Source organism: Callorhinchus milii, unplaced genomic scaffold, assembly GCF_018977255.1.
Source record: "Callorhinchus milii isolate IMCB2004 unplaced genomic scaffold, IMCB_Cmil_1.0 Scaffold2, whole genome shotgun sequence".
Lineage (NCBI taxonomy): Eukaryota > Metazoa > Chordata > Chondrichthyes > Chimaeriformes > Callorhinchidae > Callorhinchus > Callorhinchus milii.
The window spans coordinates 21,361,772-21,389,728 of NW_024704743.1; the positions used below are offsets into that span (position 1 = coordinate 21,361,772).

General features: G+C 42.7%; 1 protein-coding gene across 8 annotated transcripts in view; it reads left to right on the forward strand.

Annotated features, from left to right (window-relative positions):
* Positions 1 to 27,403, forward strand: part of si:ch211-207d6.2 (sickle tail protein) — a 376,663-nt gene extending 349,260 nt beyond the window's left edge. For 4 of the 8 annotated variants that reach the window (XM_042332375.1, XM_042332381.1, XM_042332377.1 and 1 more), the window contains 11 exons: positions 3,211 to 3,341; positions 4,916 to 5,063; positions 7,050 to 7,584; positions 7,706 to 7,886; positions 9,265 to 9,419; positions 10,760 to 10,909; positions 16,537 to 16,656; positions 22,025 to 22,105; positions 22,276 to 23,991; positions 24,529 to 24,669; positions 25,397 to 27,403. In XM_042332375.1, the coding sequence (XP_042188309.1) occupies positions 3,211 to 3,341; positions 4,916 to 5,063; positions 7,050 to 7,584; positions 7,706 to 7,886; positions 9,265 to 9,419; positions 10,760 to 10,909; positions 16,537 to 16,656; positions 22,025 to 22,105; positions 22,276 to 23,991; positions 24,529 to 24,669; positions 25,397 to 25,888 (3,850 nt within the window). In that variant the 3' untranslated portion in view covers positions 25,889 to 27,403. The remainder of the gene's footprint in view (positions 1 to 3,210; positions 3,342 to 4,915; positions 5,064 to 7,049; positions 7,585 to 7,705; positions 7,887 to 9,264; positions 9,420 to 10,759; positions 10,910 to 16,536; positions 16,657 to 22,024; positions 22,106 to 22,275; positions 23,992 to 24,528; positions 24,670 to 25,396) is intronic. The other 4 variants (XM_042332378.1, XM_042332376.1, XM_042332380.1 and 1 more) reach the window with 4 other exon arrangements.
* The last annotated feature ends 554 nt before the right edge of the window (positions 27,404 to 27,957 follow it).

The window sequence follows — 27,957 nt, forward strand, 5'->3', positions numbered from 1 at the left end:
TGACATAGTGAGCCTCCCTAAACTAAGAAGAAAACAATTGCACCTCCCCGTAGTTTACTACGGCAAGACCAAAGAACTGAAAATCCTAGATTTTGCAAGATTACGAGCAATAAAGTGAAAGGGCTTTGATCAGTCTATTTATAATAAGAGTATCGGTGTCAAAATTACTCACTTTATTTCATAAAGCACATCTCATGGCTTCTGTTCGAAAAAGAAGTACAAATCACAGCAGCTAAAATAAAACCGCCCTAACGTTTTAGAAAATCATAGCACCAAACAGTTATAGATGGCGTTATAGATCCCATCAGTCCCAGCTTGTCAGTAGAAAGAGTCAAGTTGTTTCCTCGCTGGACCTCAGGGTCAATCCGTTCAACAGTCCCACCCTCCCCTCCCTCCTGGCACTCTGATTGCCGCGGGATTGCTGTGGTGAGGAATGTTGTCGCGTGAAGCTTTGTTGCGGAGTTTGGTGATTGGGGCAGTGGCTTTGGTGGCCCGTGGCACCTCCCCCGACACACCTGAACCTCCCCAGGGAGGTGCGACCCGTAGTTTGAGAACCTCTGGCCCACATTATGCACAATCACTGTATTTTAGAGTAAATCCCGTGAAGCGCTTTGAGACGTATCGACAAGGTGATAAGATGCTGTATCAAATGCAAGAATAATTATTTTATTATTCCTATATGTATCTTACCGGACACCTTTGTCTCACACATGTCTCATGCCTGAGGCCGATGAGCAACTGCAATTGTGAGAATTTGGTTCAATTTCCCTGATTTGTCAATACGAGCAAACATTCTTTATTGACCAGTTTTGATCATTAACAGCACGTTGGGACATCCTCCCTACCTGAAAGGCTCTTTACAAATGTAATTTTGTTGGTGGTGGTGTTGTTGTTGTTGACTTGGTTTTCAGAATTTTTCTGTTTGCATTCTCTGATCTTTTGCATTCGTATAACATTCATCCCATGCACTGGCTGTTAAAATGTTGATGGCAAATGTTTTGATGACGCAATCTCCCGTAAGCCTCTCTTTGTGACTATAATCATATGTGGGCACCTTATGGCAAATGAAACTGTTGTGATGCGAGCAATGCTTTTGGCAGTCATATGAGTATGAAATAATGTAATGAAAATCATTCCGTCAATTCATTCCTTCATTTTCCTACTGAAAGCACCAAGCTTACTGTTGAATGAACTTAGTTCCTTTCAAGATGTGAGATATATTGTTTTAAGTAGTCAGCGCTGAGTAAAATGTTACCTGTCAAAAAATTGCAGAATGCCTTCAGTGATAAAATGGAAGTAGAAAAGAAATGTGAATTCAGAGCAACGAGAGACAAAGTACTCTTGCACAAAAATTCCTCAGAATATTTCTGAATGAACACAGTCATACTAAATGAGACAAATTGTAATTCTGCTGGAAGCTGTTCTTAACTGAGGAAAACTTTAATTAAGCTCAAGACTGACATGAAAGCCAGAGGCAGATTTATTTAAGGAACAACCGTGTTACAAGCATATGTATATATGTGTGTGTGTGTGTATCAGTTGGAGGGAGGCAGTTTGAAGAGAAATCAATGATTGCTGTTTAATTGTAACAAAAAATCCACAGCATGGTTCTTTGTTAAAATTGACTGAAAGTCAATGGAGCGCACAGAGGGGGAACAAACTTCACAACAGAAGCTGCATTTATGGCAGCAAATATAAAGTAAGAAAGAACATGAATAATAGGAAACTAATACAATACTGAGCTTGAGAAGACTGCTGAGCTACTAAATTATGTGAATAGAGTTCACTCGTATTAGTCCTTAAAGTCTTGTAAGATCTTTGTGATAATTGAGCTATGAGACCACAAAATAAGAAATAAGAAATAAGAAATCACAAAATAAGACTGGCCAACGTGGGATGCATAGTTTCTTGGGAATTCAAAACTTCCTTCAGGTCTTGCCAGAAATGATGTTACCGTATCAATCTAATTGGAGTGTTGCAGGTTGTCAGACTGACTAAACCTGACTTGGAAACAACAACTCTGTCTGTCTGACCCATTGCTTTGTCCTTCAAAATATTCACAGTAAATTTGGGTTGACACTGGAAGTTCAGATTTGTTATACTTTGAGTGAGTACTGCCCTCTTGTGTTAGTTGTAGGAAAAATAAGCTGAATGCAATGATAACTATCCAATTGGAAATAACTTGTTTATATGTAGCTAAATGAAGGTGTGGGAATGCTTTTTTTCCCCGTCAAAGATTTCAATATGTTATAGAGTTAGAGCGTATAATTGGTAGATGACATTGCCGAAACTCTAAACATCTATTACTAAAATGATAAAATGTGACCTTAACTTTGTTGTTGGTTATTTCCGTATCCCTTTTCCCAGAGAGCGAGTGTTGACTGATTTGGTTCTCACTAACATTTTCCAGCCTTTTTTTGGGGTGGGGGGGGGGGCGGAGGGGGGGACGTTCACTGGATAGAGACCAGGGATCAGAACACCAACAACAACTTACACTTATATAGCACCGTTCACGCAGGATAGCATCTCAGAGTGCTGCACAGTGCCAAGGGAGAGGGTACTGGGATGACAGATGCGGTGATGCTCTTAAAATGGGATTCAAAGACAGATAAAGGGTATGTTAGGATGAGCAATTGAGGCAAAGAGTTCAGCAGATTAGAGGCATAGTGGCTGAAGCCACAGCCAGCGATGGTGTGGAGGGGCGGGAGAACACGCAGCAGACCTACACTAGCTAAAACACTGGCTGATTTTCCCCCTGCCTTTTCCAAGGGCAAGGAGGTCAGTTGTAGTGTTCACATTACTGTCCTGGATAAGATCGGCTAACCTAGCCTAGATCAGGGATTGAACCTGTGTGTTCCTGGTCTTGTAGCTCAGTTCCTTCTTTACAGACTGGGTTGTCCGGGTGGGGGTGGTGGGGGGTGGGGAGGGTGATAGGGGAATAGTATCAATGTAGCTCAAAGCAATGCGTGTGGAATGAGTTGCCCACCTTCCCCCCCCCCCCCCCCCCCACACACACACACACATTTGTCTTCAAGAAGCTTAACGTCTGCTGCATGAGACAGGACTGGCCTTCAGAGGAGCTGAGTGGCTGAATAATAAATAAAAGAATGAACAGGATCCAGTGTTGGAGGTGCAGCATGCGTGCGTTGATCCGAAACAGGTAGAAAATGAGCTCTGTTATAATGTGTTGCGTTCTCTTCTGATTTATAGTGGGCTGGAGATATCTATAGAAGAGCTGAAAAAGGACTGCACATCAGCCCAGCAAAAAGTCACTCTGAAGGATGTAGAGGAAGGTGCAGTTGCCCTGCGCCATGTGGGAGAATCGCTAGCGGGACTCAAAGGTAACGCACTTCCAATACTCTTCACAAACAGGAGTTCTATCGCAAGGCTTCCAAAAAAAAATGATCGCTCAATCCGCTACTCTTCGTGGAACACTGCCCCGCGCAATTGGCTGCCGTGTTTTTGCCCGCAGAACACACAAAGTCGATAAACGTTACAACGTATTCTGCGAAGCGCTTTGAGACACCTCAATGTCACTGCATTGTTATTGTTAAAACGCTTCCGTTAAACATCTCGGTTTCGAGCACTGCCCAATGCACGGCTTTGAATTTCGAGAAACATAGGGTTCATTCGAGCTGACGGCACATCCGCTGGCGTACAGGAGGAGAATGACTGTTTCATAATGAGAGCGGTGTCTGTGATTCTGTACTCGCTAATATATTCCAGCTTTGGGGGGGCGGTCACTGGATAGGGACCAAGGATCAGAACAACAACAACTTGCATTTCTACAGCACCTTCAGGGCCAGTGTTTGCCTTGAGGGGGGCTCTATGCAAAGCTCGATTCCATGACCACTATCCCTGTGCGAGGCCGCTGGAGGGAGGGCAAGGTGTGGACCCAGAGCAGCCACAGGTTGGCCTGCGCGAGGTGTCCATCAGCCCAACACCAACCCCCCCACCCCCTCCCAGCAGGTTAGGTTGACAGAGGTGTCATTACAATGGGTTTTGGAGTTGAGCGAAGCCTGATCCGGAACATGTGAGACAAGTAACTAAAGTAACTGAGTCACAACGGCAATTGCATGGGTTCCACATGCCTAATCTGGCCACCGAGCACCTTACACACAGAATAGCACCATGATCAGCAGCTCCGCTGATGCAATGTGGGATTGGCCTATTAGTTGGAATAAGTGGAGAAGGAGCCACACTCGTAAATACTAGCGCTGTTCCCAAACTCCGCATGTGGGCCACTTTGGGGCTTGAAGTCATAGCCCAGACTTCCACTCCAGTGCGGTTGTTGTCTGATATCCTGTCTGGGTGGACACTAAAGATCTGTTGCATGTTCAAAAAGAGAAAGAAGTTTTTCCTGGCTTCCTGGGCAACAATCTCCCGGATTTATTGACCGTGACTGTTGTGGTTTGTTGCCTAGTACAAACGGCTGCTCTGTTTGTCTGCGGATGGCTTTACCACACTTAACAGTAAATTGCCGTTGGGATGTGATAAAGCGGTATAAAAATAAAAGCTCTTTTACTTTATGTACTCCACACATCAAACAATGAGATCCTCCTTGATCATTCCAAGGGAGTTTCTGGTCTATGGGTATGTTTCCAATTGGCAAACAGACTTGTAAAATGACCAGGGACATCCTGCTATTGCTAATGTCCGATTGCGATCGAGATATTCCAGGAAAAGGAAAAGGAAACATAATGTGATTGAAATAGTTTAATAAATAACACAGATCTGAGAAATTAGAACCAAGAGTTTACTCCTGAAGTGTCACGGCCTAGGTAGCATCCACTTGTATCTGTGAATTGATTCTTGTTTTGTGTGCTGCACTCCAAACCCGTGCATGGATTGAGCGCAGCCACAGTGCGTTCTGATGCCTGATCCATGCTCACCCGAGCGTGTCTGTGTCTTCCAGCTGAGTTCCCCCCTCTACAGAACAAGATGCGGGCAGTGCTGCGGGTGGAGGTGGAAGCGGTGAAGTTCTTGAAAGAAGAGCCTCACAAGCTGGAAAGTCTGCTGAAAAGAGTCAAGAGTATGACTGATCTGCTGACTGGTTTAAGAAGGTAATGTTCACCCCAGTGTGTCTTTCCATGTGTTGTGTATAAGAACATTAGAACATAGGAATTGCTAGACAAAAGAAGATCAACATCCCTCCAGTTTGACTTCCACCATCTTGTCAATCGCATACACATGTCAAGTGCCAAACAATATACTGTATCCCATGGTATTGTTTCCCAAATAAATCTAATTTGCCTTTGAAAATTAGATAGATTCCCCCTTGCCCCCCACCCCTACCATTTGAAATAATAAATGTAGAATGTGAAATGCAGGAGTAAATTTGGTGCTTGTTTCTTATTGGATTTTCTTAAATTAAGAAATCTGTCAGAAATCCCACAATTTTATGCAGTGACCAGTGAGTGACCTGTTTGTTTGGAGGATTTAGTCAATGAAAGGCATTGGTGTTCTCTTAGCTGTTTATTGTTGCTGGTATGAATCCCCCTCTCCAAATGGACGTTTTAAGTGTTTATGCCGAGTTTCACTTTAGGCAATGGATTTAACAATTGAACCACTAGTGGAGTTCACAGTTAGAACATTTCAATCAAACGTAAAGCTCAATTTTAGACTTCAGGGGATGAAAGCAATTAATCTGAATCATTATTAAACATTTATTATAACGTAATCCTAAAGACAAAAAGTAAATGAATATTGTGCACGTTAATCTTCTGCTTCTCTCCCACATTTCAATATAATTTCAACCTGTGAGTTCTGTCCTGTTTATTACTTTTCTGGAAATTTGCTTTACAGTGATTTATTCAGAAATCTGTTCCTGAGCATCAGGGGGAGTGTGTGGGGGTGGGGTGGTGGTGGGTGGTGGGGGCGTGTAAGCAGGGTGTCCTTGCAGCTGGACTGACTCTAGGGTGACAACAGAATGTTGGAATCAAGCCAGCCCTCTGCTGTGGTGGTCTTGCTAGTCCGGTTCCTGACCCAAGCTGGTCTGAAGTACCCCAGGGCACTGCTGATGACAGCACAGTCAGCCTGGCTCATCAGAGGGGCAGAATGGTTAGGAGGGGGTCGGGCTGAATGGTCTGTTTCGTTCCTGTGGACTCCATGTAATTCAAGGTAATTACAGTCAATTCACTCCACATTATATTCTGTGAAACGCTTTGAGACGTCTCGCAGACATGATAAGGCGCTATATCATATGCAAGGATTATTCTTTTTTTATTATAATTTCCACTCCAAGTATCTAACTGTCTTTTACTTTAATGCCTCAATCAATTTATCCTACCTACCTGCCCGCTCCTTCCGTTCAGCAGGCACCGTCCTGCTTCATGCCCCCACCCTGTCCACCCCACAATTGGAAGTCAGGCTCTCAGCTAATCTGCCCCTATTCTCTGCAACTCCATCCCGGAGTCCCTTGGGCTCGCCCCTTCTCTTACCTCCTTCATGGTCCACCTCTTCGGTCATCGTCCTCATCTCTTCCCCTCCCTTGGCTCTCATCCCTCCCAAATCCAAACCCCAGTTCGGGTGTAAACCTTGGGAACATCCTCCTTTTGTGGAAGGTGCTATATAAATGCAATTTGTTTATTCGTTTGTTCTCATCTATGGCTTTCTGGGGCAGTGCATTGCCTGAGCTTACAAATACTATGTCAGTATGCTTTACAACATGCCCTCTGTTCCACCATTGGTGGCCGCACTTTCAGCCATTACGCTCAGAAAATCTGGAACACTCTTCCTCAATCCTTCCGCTTTGCCCCTTCCTTCCCCATCTTCAGGTCGTTCCGAAGACCTTTTTATTTGACCAAGACTACGGTCATCTCCCCCTCCCCTCCGGCTCAGCGCCGTGCCCTGCCACTGTCAAGCGCTCTGGGATGCTATCCTGCGTGAGGGCACTATATAAATGCAAGATGTTGTTGTACGAAAAAAAAAGCTCTTGTGAAGTGCTATATCAAATGCAAGGAATATGATTATTAGAATAGAAAATTCATCCTTTACTCAACCCGTTTGCCTTAATTATAAGGTCAACTTGTTTGTTTGTTTGTTTGCAGATTGGTAACCGAAGGCCTAGGCAGAGGAACAGAATCCACACAGTCATTAGATCCTCCACCCACCTGTGTGGAGTCAGAAATCTCCAAAGAGGCTCCTTTCCAAACTGTGGAGCAGGTGACCGCTCACCACGCATCTTTGCCTCAGGCTGCTCCTGCCGCATTCCACGAGACACAGAATTCCCTGGTGAAGTCAGAGCCCCAAATGGTCATCCATCACATCCAGAGCTCCTCTGTGCTGATCCAACCGACCCACCACTCTTCAATGTTGGTTCACCCTTCCCAGAGTCCTCCCGGAATCCCAAAGCAAGCTCACAATGTCTCGGCTACGGTTCAGCCTCAGGCACCGTCCTCCTCGGCTGTTACAAAGCAATGCCAGGAGTCCATAGAAAGAGTAGCTCAAACCCAGAGTCCTCAAGCTCACCAGCCTCTGAGCTCCCCATCCACAGCGCAGCCTGCGTCTGCCCAGAACCTCTTTATTGACGAGATTCACGCTGCGAGTGCTAAAAAAAGCATCTACCGAAAAATGAGTTTCGAGGTAGTGTTTCACTTTTGATTTCCGTCACCTTGCTGTAAATCATTTTGTCGCATTTTGAGAGGACCATAACCTGGACCAAATTGATACGAATCTCCAGGCTCTGATTTATGTTCAATTGCAGGCCGCGGAGAGAGAGTGGGAAGAGAAGAGGCACAACATTAATCAGTACGACGGGAGGGAGTTTGAACGGCTCTTGGAGGAAGCGCAGGCCAATTTGATGAAAGCAATTCCCAGTCTGGAAGTGGAGCCTGAGCAGAAAACAATTCAGAAGCCAGATGAGGCAGATGGAATCAAACAACTAGGTGTGCTGTGTTTCCTCTGTGCTTGTGATCAACACAACACAAGTACATTACACATTTACATTTGTATATCGCCTTTCACGTCAGGAGGACGTCGCAGGCACTTAACAATAATGGCTTGTGAAGAGAGAAGTGAAGGGGTTGAGCAAAGACCTTTTTTTTAAACTTAGTACTAAACTCCTGATGTGTTTGTAAACGAAACAATTTGTGGTAAGACACCTGAGGAGCAAGGAGAGGACTAAGACAGAGCTCCCATAACTACATGTGTAGCTGTTAATCTGACCACTGGAGGGTGCCTGAGAGTAGGCTAAAGGTGAGTCCCTCATCTTCCCTTTCAAAGCTGCTCTCACAAGATTACACGATTGGTTTGGTTAAAGAAGGCCCTTCAGCCCATTTGATCTCCTTCCAGATTACTTGCTCTACTGTCCTTCTCCCACATCACCAAGCTTTTTTTAAAAAAAATTGGTATAGTGATCTATTCACATCATTAATTACCTTTCGTGTAAATAAATGCTTCCTGGTATCTGTCCTGAAATTGTCATTTGCAATCCTAAATTAGTGTCCTCTTGTTCTGCTTTCTGAAATACTTCCCACGCATTCAGGAAGTCACAGTGCAGTGAATTGTAGGCGTTAACAACACCAACAACAAAATTACATTGTATAGCGCCTTTCACGTCGGGAGGATGTCCCAAGGCACTGGGTAATAAAGCTAGGTCTTACCCAGCCCAGCACATTGGAAGAATATTAAAACTATCACAACAACAACAACAACAAAATTACATTTGTAAAGCATCTTTCACATCGGGAGGACATCCCAAGGCGCTGAACAGACAGAGTTATGGATCCGAGCTGGGAGGGTCACAACCCATAATAAAATAATAAAATAACCCATGTTTATTGCTGCAGTTTATTCCGAGTCCCAGCCCTACACCCCAGCACCAATGTGCCTTGGTAAGTGCCACCAGCACAGATGCTTGTGTTGCTCTAACAATAACCACTGATGCTCTCTCCGCTATGTTGGTAACCATTTTGCACAGGTTTTTAACTATATTAGAAATGATTCACACAGATAACGCCAACCGTTTGCTTTCTGCGGTAAATGTTTGCGTCAACTGATACACTAAACCCGGGTTAGTTGAGACGACTGTATTGTGAGCCCAAGCAATGCACAACCAGAACGCAGCTCAGTAGTGGGTCATCAAAGAGCTCCAAATACATGTTGGCTGAGTGAACCATCACTAGAATGTAAATAGTTGCAGTTCAGTTTAAATTGTAGCATTTGGGTCCGAGCCATAATGCTGCTTTCTTTAATGTTGTACCTGTGTGTGCCAGTCCAGACTGAGTTTGAAGCAATGACATAATCCTGTATTGTTCCTTGCAGAGGAGATGCCGCTGCCTGAAAAGGGAACCGAGAAACCCATGAAGTCACCTCCTCCGCCACCTCCACGCCGGTCCTACCCTCCAGGCTCCGGCCTGACCACTGCCAGATCAGGGGAAGTGGTCGTGACTGCCAAGAAAGACATCATTACCATTATAGTAGGTGTTTGCTTCCGGATATCAGCTGATTGGCTCATTCGCACAGTTTAACAAGTAAAATAGTCAATAATATCCACAATATCTATAGAAAAGCAATCTCAGGTCTTTTTGAAACGCTTTGAGACATCTCAAAGACCTGATAAGGTGCTTTATGAAATGCAAGGATTATTATTATTACTACACACTAACATTTCTTATGATGTACTACTACATTGTTTTAGCCAGAGATTCCATTGTTAGCCTGTTCCAGGTTTCTGTATAACCACTTCTAAAACCAGCTACTGGGAAACACCTCTCAAAAAGACCCTGTATGTTTATTTTCCCTTTTTTTTGGACACGTATTTCCCTTTAGGGCTTCCCTCGCCTGCACCACTGAGATTAGGACCTCCCATTCGTGTGGGATTTCAGAGTCAGTGAAGGAATATCACGACGACAACAACAAATTACATTTGTAAAGCACCTTTCATGTTGGGAGGATGTCCCAAGGCTCTGAACACTATGACAGTACAATTAGCCAGTGTAAGAATGAGTTAATATTTAGAATTTGCAAACCAAATAAGTCGACTTTTAGCATTTATTTTGTTAGGGGGAGGGGATTTGGGGGCTGTTGATGATCTCCCTTTTCTTTCCTTCTTCTTCCTTCTCTTGGGGATATATCTTGTCACCAGCTACTCTCTCCAAGAGTGTATGCCTACCTACCTACTCAGTGAATGTGACTGTTTGGCCGTGGAGGGCAACACAACTGAGATCCACTGGGTTCATTCACACTGGGCATTTAGATGTCAGTCAACCTGTCAATCCAGTGTGTCAGCCAGTTTGGCTTAGTAGTAGCACTCTCGCTTCTGAATCAGTAGCCGAGCCTTTGGTTTCTACACCCCTAACCTCTGGAACAGGCTCCCTAGAGAGACGGTTGAAGCAGGAAATGTTGATTTCTTCAAACACAGATTAGATAGTTTTCTTTAAGGAAATAATATTAAGGGGTATAGCACATAGGTTATTAAGGGACATCCGTGTGCATGCGACCGCCAGGAAGGCGGATGGCGAACTAGCTGGACCTTGGGTCTTTTTTGCGTCTAGCATTTCCTATGTACTTATGACTCTGTCGTGCCCACACTCTTTCTGTCTTTACATCCCTCCTCAAATCCTACATCTTTGAACGTGCCTACAATCACCCCACCCGCCCACTGTCGGCTCGGTGTCTAGCCCAGGCTTCTGTATATCCACTTTATATCCACTATATACTAAAGTTATCCTAAGATGTTACCCTGTGTGAAGGGTACTATATCAATGGAAGTTGTTATAAAGTGTGTTGGATAAAAGCGTACTCTGTTCCCGTTTAGGCTGATGAAGAGAACAGCCCAGTGCAACCACCAAAGTCACCAAAAAGTCCATTGGAGATGAAGGGAAAACTACAGCCTCCCGCTCCCATTGCAGCCTCAGCCATCAAAGAAGATGAGGATGAGGGTGACCGGATAATGGCAGAACTCCAGGTACATGTAGAAGCGAAGGACCCCTTGTATTTATTTTTAGCTTTGCTGTAAAGGTTACCAGAACTTCAAGCCCTGACTTGCCTGTGTTGGTTAAACGGCTGGAGATTTGGGTAATGACTCTTGTGTATTTATCTGTTTAACACTGGGTTGCCTAGCTTTGTTTTTTTTAAAACTTCTAAAGGTTTTCATGGTACATAGGTGTCTAAATTGTGGTGTTTCTTAACAGGATTTCTTAATAAGTAATCCGAATCCCACTGATTATGACTCTTTCCAGTATAAGTACGTCAAGTTGATCTTGACACAGTCATTTCCACTTTTCAGTAAAATCTCGTGAAGCGCTTTGACATGTTTTGAAAAGTGATAAGGTTCTACATTAAATGCAAGGATTATTATTATTACCACCACTCTGACTGATTTCTGTAGCTCAGTGGTTAGAGCACTCGCCTCGCAAGCGAGAAGCCTGGATTCGATTCCTGGCAGGGTGAAACGTTGGACAAGTTTCCTTACTCCACGCGCCTCTGTTTACCTAGCAGTAAGTAGGAAGCTAGTTGTTAGTTGATTGGAGGATTACTTTTCTGGAGGTAATAATTCCTTACAAAAATAATAAATTGGTCACTTCAATCATGACTGTGTGTGGGACAATTGCCTGCCGTGTTTCGTCCACAAAATATATAGTCCATTCACTTTACAGTATATTCTGTGAAGCGCTTTGAGAAGTCTCGAAGACGTGCTAAGATGCTATATTAAATGCAAAGATTATTATTTCCGTAGCAGAGTTCCAGCCTGTCGATGGGAATTCTATTGAGATTTTTTGTTGAGCAAAATCTAGTCTGAAAAACATCATAAATTAGAGCCTGTTCTGAAAGCAGAATTCTCAATAATTCCAAAACCATCACACTGGGGGAAGAACGTGAAGATTACTGCAGTGTTGAGCTGCAGACTGGGTCATTATCCCATTGCGTCACTGTGTTCTCCACTCCAGCTACATTCGAAAATAAGCAGCAGTCACATAAATACAATTCCCCAAGGGGACAGCGATGGCACTGCATCTTTTTCTATGTCTCTACTGAGCAGACGTAAGCCTTTTAAAGCATGAAATGCACATTATTGCTGTGCACAAACTGACAGTAATGACTTAGTGTAAATGTATATTATTTTGAAGACCTTCAGAATGTGCTCGAGCGAGGATTTCGGGTCACAACGTGACAAATGTGGATGTGGTGTCTGCTAACGTCCTGGGCGCGGCAACGGCAACTATATATTCAAAGCAGTGAGGTGTCAATAGGAGCAACAGGTTAAAGAGGTGTTCCCTGTGGACACTGTGACTGAGGTCAAGAGTGAGATCTTCGCCTCCTTCACCTCCCTCGCCCCCCAACCTCTCAGTGCTCACCCCCAGCCTGAGTACAGACTCTGGGACGTTCTCCCGACATGGAAGCTGCTATATAAATGTAAATTTGCATTGCGTTGTCGGAGGCTCGGTGCTTTTTACATAGTCCTGAGTATGAAGTGGGGGTGAGGGGTCACTGCAGGAAAAAACAAAACCTTTTATGTGACTGTTATTTTGGGGCTGCCACCAGTTCGGACACAATCGCCCCCGCAGTGTGTAATAAATCTAATAATTTATTAGATTTTAATAAATTATATTAGAAACATACTGCTGCAGGAGCACCTCTGCAGCTCCCTCTCACTGAATTTGGCCCCTTTCACACTGCAGGGGCGATTCTGACAGAAATGAAAGGTTAGTGGATTTAAGCAGTGGAGAAGCAGAGGAGAAAGAGGAGAAAGAAAAGAAAGTCTGGACCTGGATACTCAAGCTGAGAAAACCTCCACACTTAACAATCTGTATAACAAGACATGTGAAAGGATGTCTTGGTGGAGGAGATTGGTTGCAGGCTACATTTGGATGGGAAGAGTGCATTAGCTGGGGGTTTGAAAGGATGCCCAGTGTAAACGTGTTTGTCAGCTGGTGATTTGATCGCCCACATCTCAACGCCTTCATGAATTATTAACATGTAGTTTTAACAAACTTCTTTTCTCCCTTTCCACTTTGTTCTTCCCGGTGACATATATGCTGCGACATGGTTGACGAGTGACATTTGCTGCTTAACATGACAACGAAAGCCCAGACTTCCATTTCAATGCAGTATTGTGAAATGCCTGTCAACCCGATTTACCTGCACTGAACTTGCCTGATGCGAAAAAGCAGATTTCAGCACCTGTTGTGTTGTGCCCCTTTCTTTAGGCTGATGGCAGAAATGGTCCGTTTGTCTGGCTGACCGGGTCTGTTTGGAAGTGAATGTACAAGGTGCATAATACGGAGCAGGGTGACCTTGCACTTTCACGGAGAAAGCCAAATTGTCATTTTAGGAGTTTCAATCGGCTTTTTTGTAGTCCACCCGGAGATATCTCCAGTGAAAGATCGTGGTTAATCGAGTTAACTTCGCAAGCAACGTGGGCTGAAAACTTATGAGCAGGAATTAATTTACATTGAAGCGTCCAGTGCTAGTTTTAGTTTGGTGATTCAGAAACAGAAAGAGGCTCATACAGTTCAATGTTAACACAGTTGATGCTCATGATTTAGTTGCCTGTAGCTTCTCATGAACTTAGCCTTAAAACCGTTGTATTAAAATGTGAGACACAACAGAATTCATACGATTTTTATTTACAACATTGCCTTTCACATCGAGAAGATGGCTCAAACCACTTAATACGTTTCCACTAATCCGCATGGGTTTAAGTTGTACTTTTCCTTTGGCAGCATTATGTTCTGGTAGTTCTTTTTTCACACAATGGTGGAAAAATAAAAAATTTGAAAAAATCTTAATTGTAGAATTTTTGAAAATTTTGCACAATCTTAAATGGTGGTCTTTTGGCTAAGACCGTGGGATATTTCGGGTCTTGGGTTCGGCACTTTGTGCTGTTACCTAGTTTGAGCTAAAAATGAGTCTTATGAGCCTGGGTCAGGGAAGAGAAAAAATAGTGAGGATTTCTGCTCATGATCGCCCTCCATTGACCACCTGCTAGAAGTATATGTGTGTGAATCTCCTTTGAGACAGGTTAGAACATGGCTGTAATGTTCGTCAACAACAACAACAGCTGGTATTTATATATATCACATAGGGCAATTCTTATGATGGGGTCAGATGCCGAGCAGGACAGGTGGGGGTAGCAGGGAGGTGGCCGGAGGCGCAGTTGAAGAGGTAGGTTTTAAGACGGTACTTAAAGCAGACAGACAGATTAGAGAGGGGATAAGATTCAGGAGTGGAGGGGAGAAGTTCAGAGGTTAGGGGTATAGAATCGGAAAGCTCAGTCACCGACGGTGGTACGGACAGAGCAGGGGACATGTGGACAGGGCGGGGAACGTGGCATAAGCCCCCTTTGCTGAACGAAGGTTGTGAGCTGTGAGCAGAGCAATGGAGTAGAAGGAGATCAGAGAGACAAGGACATGAAGGGATTTACAGGAAGGCTGAATAGCTTGTATAGTCTGCCAAGCCTTGATTCTAGGCACAGACAGGAAGATTGGCCACTGAAAGGCAGCTAGTGTTGAGAAAATTATGTCCCAGCGTGAGTCAGTGCCAGGTTGGCGGGGTGGGGGGGGGGGGAGTGGGGGGAGAGGAAGGGACAACATTCTGTTTCATAAATGTCTGGTGCCTGTATGAAGTTTTGGAACTGGATCAGCACTTTACATGGGGGACATACAAGGTCAGCAAGCGGTCACTGCAGCAAAGATTACATTTGTAAGACGCGTTCGAAGCTGCTGATTTGTGGAAGCTGGTTGACTGCACTTCGAAAGCGCTCAGTCGGCATTTTTCTCTGTGTCAAAACAATCACAGTTTAAAGGAAACTAATCTGTTGTTACCGGCTTGGATTAGCACCTTAATATTCTGCAGGGTGTTTCAGTGCGTTCAGTTTGTGTGAAGTGTTTGCTCAATCTGGTGGCAGTTTTTTTCCGGTTCATTCTGTCATCTTTCCTGTTGGACGCCAGGCAGTTCATTGAATGTGAATCAAATGTGAAGTCTACATTAATAAAATAATAGGGAAACTCTTATCCCTTTTCTTTTATCATGTTTGCATGTGAGGTATTAACAAATATTGGCAAGGGGCTTGAAATCTGGGTGCCAAACCGTGATTAAGCTCCTTGGGGCGTCCTCCCCATTGTAATAAATGTAAATGTGGTGTAATGTAAATGACAAATATTTATACACTGAAGGTCACTATCCCTGCCAAATTTTGGCTTTCAGGCTGTTTCTGGGATGAGAAATGATCCAAAAAAATCCGATTTTCCCTATTTATGTCAGGAAAAGAGAAAATAGCCATCTTGTGTTCATCGGGTAACCACCATGTTATTTCCTGTTTGCAGGAAAAAATCAGGGAAAATCAGGAAAACTTGCAAAGGCTCTTTTGTGGCTGGTGTTCGACAGTAACCTGAGGACCTAGAAGGTCGACTTTGTTTAGCACGGGAAGCCGAAATGCTTTGCAGTGGGGCTACACCGTGCATTCTCAACCCTGTTCTTTTGAACAATAATTTTAGCATTTACAGTAAGGNTTTTTTTGGTGTGTCTGATACATACAGATACCCATCACTATGTTTAAGACCATCCAAACCAAACTGAGAATTTCATGCATCCCATCCACACATGGGAATTCCCGAGATAGATTGTTGGAATGGAATGCGCTCTCTCCCTGGAGGGAGATTGATTTTTTTATCCACAGGGGATGTTTTTGTCTGATCTAATCAGACAAATGTTATTTCATTACCTGGACTGAAAATATCCAACCTGAGTGAACATTTAGCTCGAGGGGTTATTTCACATTCCCTTTGGTTCTGCTCCGTTCTATAGATGGCTCTTCAGTGTTGCTCTCCGAAGAAATGAACAGATTTTCAGCCTCACAAGTGAACCAACAGCTCCCCCAGTGGCCTAATGGGTGAGAGCAGATAGGCCACGCACACAGGTTGCAGTGGATGAGTCAGCCAGGGTTAGGTAGGGAAAAATCAGCCCAAATTCCTGCTTCCAATAACAGGCAGAGTAGATGTGTACGTGGGCATCAGGGGACAGAAATTCCACCTGGGACTGGATTTACTATTTTATCTCTTAGCAATCCAGAGCATCCAGAATTTAGCAAATTCTTGAATACAGTCTCAACGTAGAAGCCAGTTTTCAGTCATTTATTTTAAGAACTGGCTTCGGAGTAACATGAAATTCAGCGATTTACCAGATTCTGGTTCTAAAATAGAATAAATCTATTTGTCAAGCGGAATATCTACCCTCAAAGACCTCAAATGTTTATGATCTGAGTCTTAAGACCATTATCTTAACATGTAAAATCTTAGAGTTTGGGGAAAATTAAGTCTTAATCTAGGAGTCAGTTATGTTAATAATAGAATAATAATAATCCTTGCATTTTATACAGCGCCTTTCATATGAGGACATCTCAAAACACTTCACAAGATTTACTGTAAAGTGTGCTGACTGTATTTTGTAGGTGAATGACTATATAGAAAAGGAATAGTATAATAACTGCTTTTTAAAATATTTCTTCCATGATCTGTGATGTATTTTGTATCTTGACTTCATTGCACTCTTGCGTCCTTTTTGTTGCTAACCTGATGTACTTTAATCTCTCAGGCTTTCCAGAAATGCTCAGTTATGGATGTAAGTTCCAAACCAGGTGTTGAGCAGCCCAGAGTTGAATTGCAAACCAGAGACCTAAGGCCCATGGCTTTAATATCACCCAAAGAAAAGAAGGTAACAACTCTGACATTGGAATCTGAGCTTGCCATGCTTCCACACATCGCATACTCTGCCTGCTTCAAGTACTAACAGCCTCTGCAGCTTCTATAATGCATTCTTCTATAGTTCACTCATCTCTACTACAATCTTCTGTACTGCAGTGCAAACATGCACAGCTCCCTGAAGTGCTTTTGAATGCTGTAAAATGCAAGTCTGCAGAGAATGAAAGTTGCCCTTTGCTATACACCACACAACCACCACTGGCTTCCTCGATAACCAACTTATAACACTTTCAACATTTACAGAGCACAGTTGCTCTGAATATTAACCTGAGGCCTCAGCAGTCTTGTTTAGAACCATATTCTAGGTGTCTTTATTTGAAAGCAAACTGGTGACTTTCTGATGGAGTACACGGCACTGATTCTGAGAAGGCAAAAAGCAAGTGTAGTCCCATCAAGAAAAAAGGGAAGGCACAGTGGTTGGGGTGATTAGGAACCAGAATTTTTAAAGGTTCATATATATCAAACGTCTATCAAACGTGTATCAAACATACACAAAATTTAATAAATTCAGAACTCCACTGCCCAGATACTAAACCACACAAAACTCCAGACCCCCATCACACCAGTCCTCGCCAGGCTCCACTGGCTCCCAATTACTGAACAGATCGACTTCAAGATCCTCTCACTCGTTTTCAAATCCCTTCATGCCCTCGCACCTCTCTACCTATCCGATTTGCTTACCCCCACAACTCCAACACCCACTGCCTCTACCAGTCCTCCTGTTAATCTCTTGCCTCCCCCTCCACTCCACCATTGGCAGCCGTGCTCTGGAACTTCCTCCCTCAATCCCAACTACCTAGCCCCCTCCCTTCCCACTTTCAAATCCCACCTAAAGACCTTCCTTTTTGATCGTGCTTACGGTCACCTCCCTCACACCCCCTGGCTCGGGGTCAGACTCCACCACAGTCAAGCGTTCCGGGACGCTATCCCACTTATAGGGCGCTATATAAATGCAAGTCGTCGTCGTTGTTGCTAGTAACCAGATGTGCATCACAAGATCACTCACTCTAGAGATGTGCTCCTGCTGGCTGTGTCAGAGTGGAGTTTCTGCTGACTACATTTGGTCAACTGCAGGATTTGACATTCACCAATGATGTTGCTGCGGATACAACAACAACAACTCCCATTTATATAGCACCCTTTATGCAGGGCAGCAACTCGGAGCACCTCATTTTAGACCCATTCCAGTGGTTCTGCGCTGAGTGCCTTGTTATTTTTATTTCTATCTTGTTTTCTGCCCGTTCTCCAAAAATATATTGAGCCCAATTAGTACACAGCTCCCTCGAACCAAGAAGGAAAACACATGACCTGCTCCCAGCTCTCCAGAATCACCAATTCTCAGCTCGCTGCTAAGGAGTGGAATAGAAGAAGCACAAGGTGACTTGTCCTCCTTTTAGCCTCCCCTCAGCCCATCACCACCAAAAAGACTAGAGCTTATTTGGCAGACACTAAGCACAGAACCTGTGCCCAGTTGTTTCGTGCTTCAAATTCCCCTGTTTTCTGGTGTTCTTCATTGTGTTTTTCACCCTCCCCTCGAACACAAACATTTCTGACTTATTAGTGGTCTCTCCTCCGCTGTAAGCAGTCCTGTGATCAATACGTTCTTTTGCCAGGCTTATCGTAGAGCACACTCAGGTTAGTGAAACTGATGCTGTCTCGATATCGAAGCAAGGAAATTAAGCTTCTCGTTTTGAAGGGAAAGCTTTTGAGGAATCAATAGCGAGCAGCAGGAAGTATGAAAAATATCAACAACTACAAGAATCTATTTGAAGCCATAGAAATTTACAACATAGAAGAAGACTGTTAGGCCCATCATGTCTGAACTTGCAGTTTCAACTTGTTCAAATTCAGAAACATCATTTCAACTAGTTTCTCGTTCAGAGGCAGGATTTTAAATACATCAGGTCACCTCCCCAATAGCTCAGTCAGTAGAACCACTTTGCAAGAGTCAAAATCTAAACCATTGTGGAGTCCTGTAGCTCAATGGTTAGAGCACTCGCCTCGCACGCGAGATGACATGGGTTCGATTCCCAGCAGGGCGAAACGTTGGGCAAGTTTCCTTACTCCACACGCCTCTGTTTACCTAGCAGTAAGTAGGAACCCAGTTGTTAGTCAATTGGCAGATTGCTTTCTGGGGTTAATCCCTTCTCCAAAAAAAACAACGATTTAGTCGCTCAATCCATGATTATTTGTGGGACACTGCTCTGTCGTGCTTCGCTCACAAAATGCACAGTTAATCCACTTTACAATATATCCAGTGAAGTGCTTTGAGACATCTCAACTACGTGTTAAGGTGCTATCTCATGTACGGATCAAGTTTCTCAAGAACAGAGGAAAATTTGGATTGCTGGAACTCCTTGTTCTTTGGCATACCTTTTCTAGGTTGACAGACAATGAACCAAGTGATGGCTCCCTGACCTCCTTCCTCTCAGCCAGACTTGAAATAAACCCATTGTTATCGTTGTTTCCCTTCACTCACCATCTGTTGCATCACCTAACCCACTCACTGCTAATCCACTAATGCAGACGGAGCCAGCCTCTGTTTCTGCTTGCGCTGCTGTTTTCATTTACTGCACAAACAAAACAACTTCAATTGTACGGCATTTTGTGAATGAAATCGACTTTGGTTCATTAAGAGACCTTTTTAATAAGCAGAAGTTGGGGTTGGTATTATCTGGACTAACCACTGAATGGGTTCGAGACGTTGCCTGCAATACTTTAATGGAGTAAATATATCCTTACTCAGATAAATATAAAACACTACAGATTGACCATGGGCTGTGTTTTTAAGGAGAGGCGAATACTGTTGGACTACATTCTGGATGATGAAGTCTTGCATTTGTTGAAGCAGTAAAGGTTTTCTCCCTTCACTACAAGTTAAACCATCTTGGATATTTGAACCGGATCTAGATTATCATTGAAACCAATCGCATCTTAAAGCACCACAAAAACAATTGAGACCTAAGCTCGATTTTATTGAGGTAAATTGCTGTATTCCCTAATATATTCAATGTGTTAATTATCACATCAAATGAGTTATAAACTCCTGCAAATGTCACCACTATAATTCTTCAAGGGATACAAAATAAATTCTTTCATTTTGTTGCAGACTTACTTACTTTTAAAAGCTTGGAGCAGTACTGCTCTCTTTCTCTCTCGCTCCTTCCCCAATGTGCTATGTACTGATTGAGCCCATTTCCTGAATTATAAACAATTCCAGTTCCTAACTGCATTGATTCCTTCCAGCTTTCTTCTTTCTTTTCGCTCTGTGGCTGCAGTGCTTAAATACCCACTGACATTAAGGTTTCTGTTTAAGAGCAAATTTCTGTCTGAAAACCAAACCGGGCAAATGTCTAAGTCTGTAATTGGAATGGACAATTCACGGCATATTTTTCAGCTTTAAGAATTCCTGTTCTTCATAACAGAGATCTTGAAGACAGCAATTTGCTGACCCAGTCAAACTTTGTTCATATATTCTCAATTAAGACATGTTAACATTTATGTGGCATTTTATAGATTGACTCTTGTTTCTTTGTCCCCCTTTACAGTGAGATTGAGTATTGGCAGGAAATGTACAAAAGACTGTTTAACACTTGGATTTGTGCAAGTTAAATACTTATGTAATTGCAATTTGGGTGGAGCTCTGATTAGATGAAAGCGCTTTAAAACTCTACATTTATGCATTTGCTATCAGTAATCACCACTGTACAATTAAGATAACTGAAAACGCTCAAAATCAATTAAAAAATCAATAGTCTTATGTGGCCAGATTCTAAACTCATTAATGACTTCAAAGCTGTGATGTGCAGCAGGTCTTTCATAACCAAATACTAAATCCCACCTCATTGTGCACCTTATTCATAAATGCCCTGTCCTATAACTGAAGATTGGTTAATAGATTAATATCCACATTGTAAAACCAGTCTGTGTATACTTCTGCGAGTGCTTCTACTTAATCTGAACTAGAACAGAATTGGATTTTTTTTGTGTTTGAGTCTGATATTACCTTGTTTGCAGCATATTGGTGTGCGTTTGTGTAAAGAAAGCCTGATAACTACAATTACTAATACAGTTGAACTCCTATTATCTGAACATAATAATAATCCTCGCATTTGCTACAGCACTGCTCACATTGGGAGGTCGTCTCAAGGCGCTTCAAAGAATATACAATAAAGTGTGTGACTGTGTATCTTGGAGGCGAATACGGCAGCCAATTTGTGCACTGCAACATGCGCATTCACCCAGACTATGTAGCTTGAACACACATGGTATTAAAATGGAACTGTTATTGTAATTGTGATCATTTGTAACTATCTAGTGTTTCCTGGTCAGTTCATATAATAAGAGTTCTCTGTACAGAAATATATTTTGCTTGCAACCTGCAGTATATTTTAAGTGTCTGTGTTTTCAGTTTGATGTAATTTTTCCTGGAGACACAGGTGAGACTGTGTTAGTGCACATGTTGTTTGGTTTATCTCATGGAAGCCTTGCTTGATTCCTGAAGAGGATACAAGAAAGGTATCTTCTACCTCCAAAAGCTACATTGTCTTCTGATCCTTACCCCATACCCCTTGAACACTAAAGCATGATCATCTCACATTACATCAAACTCCTGGCTGCTACACATTCCAACCAAGATTCCTACTGATGTAAAAATGTTCTGGACAACGATTATTCTTTGCAAAACCTGTAAACTGAAATCACAGAAGTCTCGCTATTTTAAAGGAGAATGAATTGTTATGTAGTTTCTCCAGGCAGATACTAGCTGTTGGCTTGATATTCTATGCAAATTTCACAAAGGATTTCACTGCTTGCACAACTTCGAAACGCATTTCCACGGGCCTGCTTGTTTGAACACCTGAGTGTTAATGTTCCCTTGCTGGTTTGGGGATTATGGCTATTAGTGCAAGGCTTTTCATCTGCTGTGCTATTTCCTTTGGGCATGTAAGGTTATGAAGTTGAGGCTATGGTAATTGCAAGTGTGGAAGGAGGTGATGTGAGGTAAATGACAAAGTCTTGCCCAAGCTGTAACCTTTGCTTTAGAACTTTGGAATAACCATCTCTAAGGTTTGGATTTGAATACGCTGACTTTTGGAATGTGAGTTTGACATCGTAAAAGGATTTTGTTTTGCTGATTTCTGCGGGTGCTTCCTTTGCAATTTTTGGGATGTTGCAGACTTTTAACTGGGTAAAATGCAGCAGGTTTGTTATTGGTGGGCAGTGTGTTTTCACCAGACCTTTAAATGCATCAGTGTTTAATAAGAATATTTCATTCCTAATCTGTCAAGCTTGTGTTGGTCAATAACATATTATGATCCTAGCAGAAATCAGACATTTTCAGTGAAGATAAACAGGCCATAGATACACCGAATGAGGGCCAGGCTGAGCTGGAATCTGCAGAGGTAAGTGTCTTGAGTGGTGGAAGTTATTAAATCAATAATAGTAATGATCATAATTTTCTGTTAAAGCTTATTAGCTAATTTATTCTGCATCTTTGATGTTTGCGGCAATAAAAATCTTTACAGTTCAGAGAATATTTGCCAATTTTATTATTCTTGGCTATCTTTTACAGGATTTGTCCGATAAACTCGAGACCTCCACCTTCATCTTTCATGATGTTCATTCAAACGATTCCCAAATTGAAGTTCAGCCTCAGAATGACACATCTGTGCCTCAGGAGGCCTCCAAGGAGACCCTCAAATGTTTGGGAGATGAAGAGCAATCTGTATCAGATCAAACACAAGTTGCGCTCGAGTCTGCTGCAATCGAGCACAGTGTTACTTTGGAGAAAGAGCTGGTGCCTGCCTTAAGAGGTCATGAATCAATCGTAAAGGTTGAAACAGAGTACAGACTCCACAAACCTGACCGAGTGAGCGAATTGGATAACACATATTCTGCAAATACTCCCGATATGAATGAGGTTGTTAATCGAGGTGATACTAACCTGGTTAGACCAGAGAAGGGCCAACCGTATATGCAGCAAATCACCTCATTTGTTAGCCAGCAGGATTCAAATGTTAATCAATTTCATCCTCAAGAATGGGACGTGCCAACAGCAGAGTCTAGTCAACAAGCTGGAAATTGCAGCCAGCAGGTAGTATTGAGACCAAAGACTTCGAAAAAGGTTACTGTCAGATATGCTGAGGATATTGACTCTTCGGGTTCCTCTGGAGATGAGACATCATCGACCGACAACATAGCATTTATGATTACAAACACCAAGGTGCAGGCCCTGTCCAGTGGTGAGGTCAACGATTTGGTAAACCAAAGTGGAGAAGGCATCCAGACTGTGAGCGTTGATGCAAATCAAGCAATGACGGCACACCAGTACACCCCACAGGATACTGGGAACGAAGCCCCAGAGTTTTGCATTGATAAGAAACCAGTGATTATCATCTTTGACGAACCCATGGATATCCGATCGGCTTACAAAAGATTGTCGACAATTTTTGAATCTGACGAAGAGCTGGAAAAAATGATGGCCGAGGAGAGAATAGAGGAAGAAAACGAAGACATGGAAGTGGCATCCGAGACCGTAACCTCATACTCCACGAGGATCAATAACATGAACAATAATCAATTATGTCCAGAATCTTTCGCTTTGAATTCAACAGCTGATTCTGAATCTGGTGAACCTAGTGACGTCCGCTTCGGTTTGGATGAAACGAAGACAGCAAACAAAGCCAGTACTAAAGCTGTCCAAGATGAGACATCCACACCTGACTGTGTGGACACCAGTAAGAACGATTCCAAGAAGAAATTCAAGTTCAAATTTCCCAAGAAGCAACTTGCAGCTTTGACCCAAGCGATCCGTACAGGCACGAAGACCGGGAGGAAAACACTGCAGGTCGTCGTGTACGAGGATGAGGAGGAACCTGACGGAACTGTGAAGCAGCACAAGGAATCAAAGAGATTTGAGATCACCCGGTCAAAGAATAAAGAGGAAGCCGCCAGCAAAACCAGCGAGCCAAAGCAACACAGCACCATCGATCCTGTGTCGAATTCAACCAGAACAGATCAGATTCGGAAAAACACTTACAAGACCCTGGATAGTCTTGAGCAAACCATCAAGCAGTTGGAAACGACAATAAGTGAAATGAGCCCAAAGGTTTCAGATCAGGGGGAGGAATATGTGGATAACGCCACAATTTTTTACGACTCTGGAACGGTTCAGGATGAATCCAAATCTCCTGCAGATCAATCCCTGCTTTCTTCTGGAAAGGCACCTCAGCAGGCCAAAGGCAAACCACCGCTCCTTCCAAAAATCTCCACAAAAGCAAGTGTACAGGTGTCCCCTTCTATTCCTTGATCGCTGCTTCATGTGGTGGTGTGACTCCTCTTTCTGGTTTCTAACAACTGACGCAATAATTGGTTAAAAGTATATTCTTTAAGTGTGGTGTTGGGGAAATCTATTGTTTATTAATCTGACTGCTGAGCTGAACTGAGCCGGGCAACTTGATTTTCTTTATTAATTGGCAGCATTATGGTGTATTCATAGAAGCCGGATTTTGTTTCAGGTAATGTATGCTTCTTGTAGGTTAACCTTATTTTTGTTTTCTTGCCTCTGCATCTCTAACCTGAGTAAGAATCTGGGTGAAGTGGGGACTCTGTTGCTCACGCATGTAACGGGTCAATGAGCTTTCCTAATCTTAGGGTCATGGTGATCTATGCAGATGCAGCGCAGAATAGCATGTCTGCGATTGATCCTCTCTGGTGATTCAATGGCCTGAATTCTGATTTCAAAATATTTGTCCACAGGTATTGGAATAAAAGAGGAATCAAATTCTGGGGATTTGTTTTTAAACGAGGATCGTTCTGTTTGCAGGCTTCAAACCTGATGTCGCCCACTAGCAGAATGCCGGTCTCTGTGGGATCCAAAACGCAACAGCAGCGGCAGCAACAGCAGAGCAACGCAGACAAAGCGACCAAACCCAAACTCCAAGACCCCCAGCGCCAGTTCCGACAGGTAGTTTTGTTTTAGACGTCTAGCGAGAATGTAGTGAAGAAAGTTAAAACATTGAGGGATTTCAGAATTGTCCTCTTTGCAAAAAAAAATTGTGGACATTCAGAGAGTTTAAAACTGTTTGCAACTATGTCTGGTTTTAAGTTACATTGTGAACCTGGGGCTAACATCAGTGTTCAGACACTGATGAATCGTGTGAAAATCCTGGTCTCTCTTTTGTAACCCACAAGTGACTTGCCACATTTCTTGTCAGTAACCTTCTCCTGTGTATCTGTGTCCTCTCCAGCAGTTATTCCCTTTTACTGGTAACTTACTATTGTACTGTTTCCTGTTCCTTTTCCCATTTAGTGTTTTTGTGCATAAATGGAATGGCTGAAATAACCTGTGCTGAATAATCTTCAGAACTAACGACTGGATGGTTATGTGTCCAGTGAATGAATTATGAAATGAATCATTGTTTGATTAGTTTTTTTCCAATCTTGCATTCTAATAATACAGCATGGTTTGCCTAACTCATCATAATCTTATTCATCCTTTTTTTTCCTTTTCTTTCCACCTTTGAATGTTGTGGGATTTACCAGGTCCATTAATCTTCCACGATGCTCACCAGGATAAATAAGGTTCTACACTGTTAATTCTTTGTCTATCTGGGACTGCTCTGGCAGGCCCCAGGGTTGAAATTGTTGCTGGCTCTCTGATAAACTTTGTCTCCCGCCATCTTTGTTTGCAGGCTAATGGAAGTGCTAAGAAAGCTGGTGGGGAGAGTAAGGCTACTTCCCCTACTTTACCTGCTTCTAAGATCCCAGCCCTTTCTCCCAGCTCTGGGAAAACTAGCTCTATATCTGGTCCTAGCAGTGACACTAACTCTCCCAGTACCTCTAGTAAATATGCCCTTCCTGCTACTAATTTTACTCCAGCTGCCGGGCGTTCCACTCCACTTTCACCTGTATCTCACATCCCCTCTGCATCTAACGGCTCCCTAAAGCTTCATGCTCAGAACCCTCCATTAACAGGCAAATCTCAGCATCCTTCCTTCCCACTACACGTGCCAAATGGCAGATCCTCTTCCTCATCCTCTTCCCCCTCCCCGGTTTCTCCCACTTCATTAATTCAAGGTGTGAAGAGCATTCGGACAATCCATACCGCTAGCTTCGCAAGCTACAAGCAACAGAACAGCAGCCAGAGCAAGCCCAGTGTGGCCACTCTCAAAGAAACGGCATAGACGCAGCACTATGAACGCATGATTACCACATCATTTATTCTTTGATTTGCAGTAGAATGCTGTTAATGATTATATATTGGTACAGTCTTTACAAAGTATGCATTAAATGTAACCAGAATTAGCAAATCTGTGTCAGCCAGCAAACACTGACTTACTTTTGCAGTGTGTGGGGAAATGAAGTCCACTTGCAGTGTTTCTCTTGTAAATAAATGTTCCAAGTTAACCAGGCCTAAAATCAGGGGGGGTGTGATGAACGAATTCAGGTTGAGATATAAAGAGAGTAGTAACAAAGACATTCACCTAACAAGTTATTTTCAAACGCATTGTTTTGTATACAGAGTATTTTTTCACGATGCGCAGATGATATTGATTTAACTATTGTAAAGTTTGAATAATGAGCACTGTGGGATGCTAAAGTAAGATGGGCATAAATTATTCCATACTTACACATGGCTGCATCAAATGATATCTAGCACTGGATCGGAGATGAATTTAGAATCCAGGGCAGGTCGAAAGAACAGAAACTGGGATGACTGCAGCAACACAAATATTTTTTGCACTGAATTACATTTATTCAGCACATCGCTTCAGCTTTTCACCTGGCTAGAATATAAACAGGAACATGGGACAAAACACTTTATTTAATGGCTAAAGTGTTAACCACAACACATGCCAATCTAGGTCAAAGGCAGCCATGGGGTGAGGAATGTATGTTTGTGGTAAGTACATCTTTTACTATTTACAACCATACATAACTGCACATCCTATTGAATCCAGACCTAAACCAAGTAAATCCGCTGTTTTGTTTTTAAATTTCTATTGCTGACAGTTCAATAAATATTGCCTAATGTTCCACAAAATAAAAAGGGACAGGAGAATGCAGATTAAATCTCTGGTTTGGAACCAGTGACCGAAAGCCTCATGGTGTAGATATACTGTCTGTTGTACTGCCTAAGGATATGAGTATTGGTTTTTGGAGTGAGAATGAAAAACTGTTTCATATTTTGCTTGTTTTTTATATATAGGTGGCATTTATTTCTAATTGCTCCAAAGCTGTGCTTTTGTACTTCCAACCGATGATTATTCTTTAAAATCTTTTTAAAAAAAGCACCTGGATTCTTGCCTTTTTTGTGCTTTTTTTTGCCAGTTTTTATTGTAGTTGCTTATCGAGATTTGTTAACCCATATTAAGAAACTTGTAAAACTGGCAAACGCGTGTTTTGTGTGTGTGTATAAAAAAAACTATAAATCTATACACATATCTGCTTATAAATCTGCAGGGATGCTTAGTTTCCAAGATAGCACCAAAGTTTGTTTCCTTGCATGCCTTTTTATTATAAGATATATTATTTTAAGAAACAGATGGGTATAAGATGGGGCATGTTTGCACATCCAGAGTTTTTGTACATAGTTTTGTTTTTTGTAAAGCAATCTGTAAAATATGGCATTGTGGTGAGCTGCAAACTCTAGCCTTGTGAAGAAGCAATGAAATAAAGGCCGCATGCTTGTAACCTCAGTTTGTTGCCTTTTGAGTGTAATTAAATTGATGGTGTTTTATATTAAGTGGACATGAAACAAGCCTGTAGTAACACTGCCTGCACCGTTACAGCTTGCAGGTACTTGTTTCACTGCATCGATCTTACACTGTGAACACTTTGCAGACTTTTGGAAGTGTGTCAGCCTGGCTCACTCTTGCCTCTGAGTCAGAAGGTTGTGGGTTCAAACTTCAGGAATTGGAATCACATAGTCTAAGCTGATACTCCGATGCAGGGCTGGGTGGGTGTTGCATTGTTGGAGGTGCCATCCTTCAAATGAGACGTGAAACTCCTCTTTTTGAATAGTGCCATGGGATGTACGTCTGCCTGTTTAGGTGGATGCTAGAAGATCCCACGGCACCAGAAGAAAAGAGAAGGGAGTTTCTCCTGGTGTCCTGACCAATAAAATTGGTCACTCACTCCATGGCTGTCTGTGGAATATTGCTGTGTGCAAACTGGTTGCCGCAGAAAATACAGTCAATCCACTTTACAGTAAATCCTGTGATAAGGTGCTTTTATACCGTTGGCCACTCTA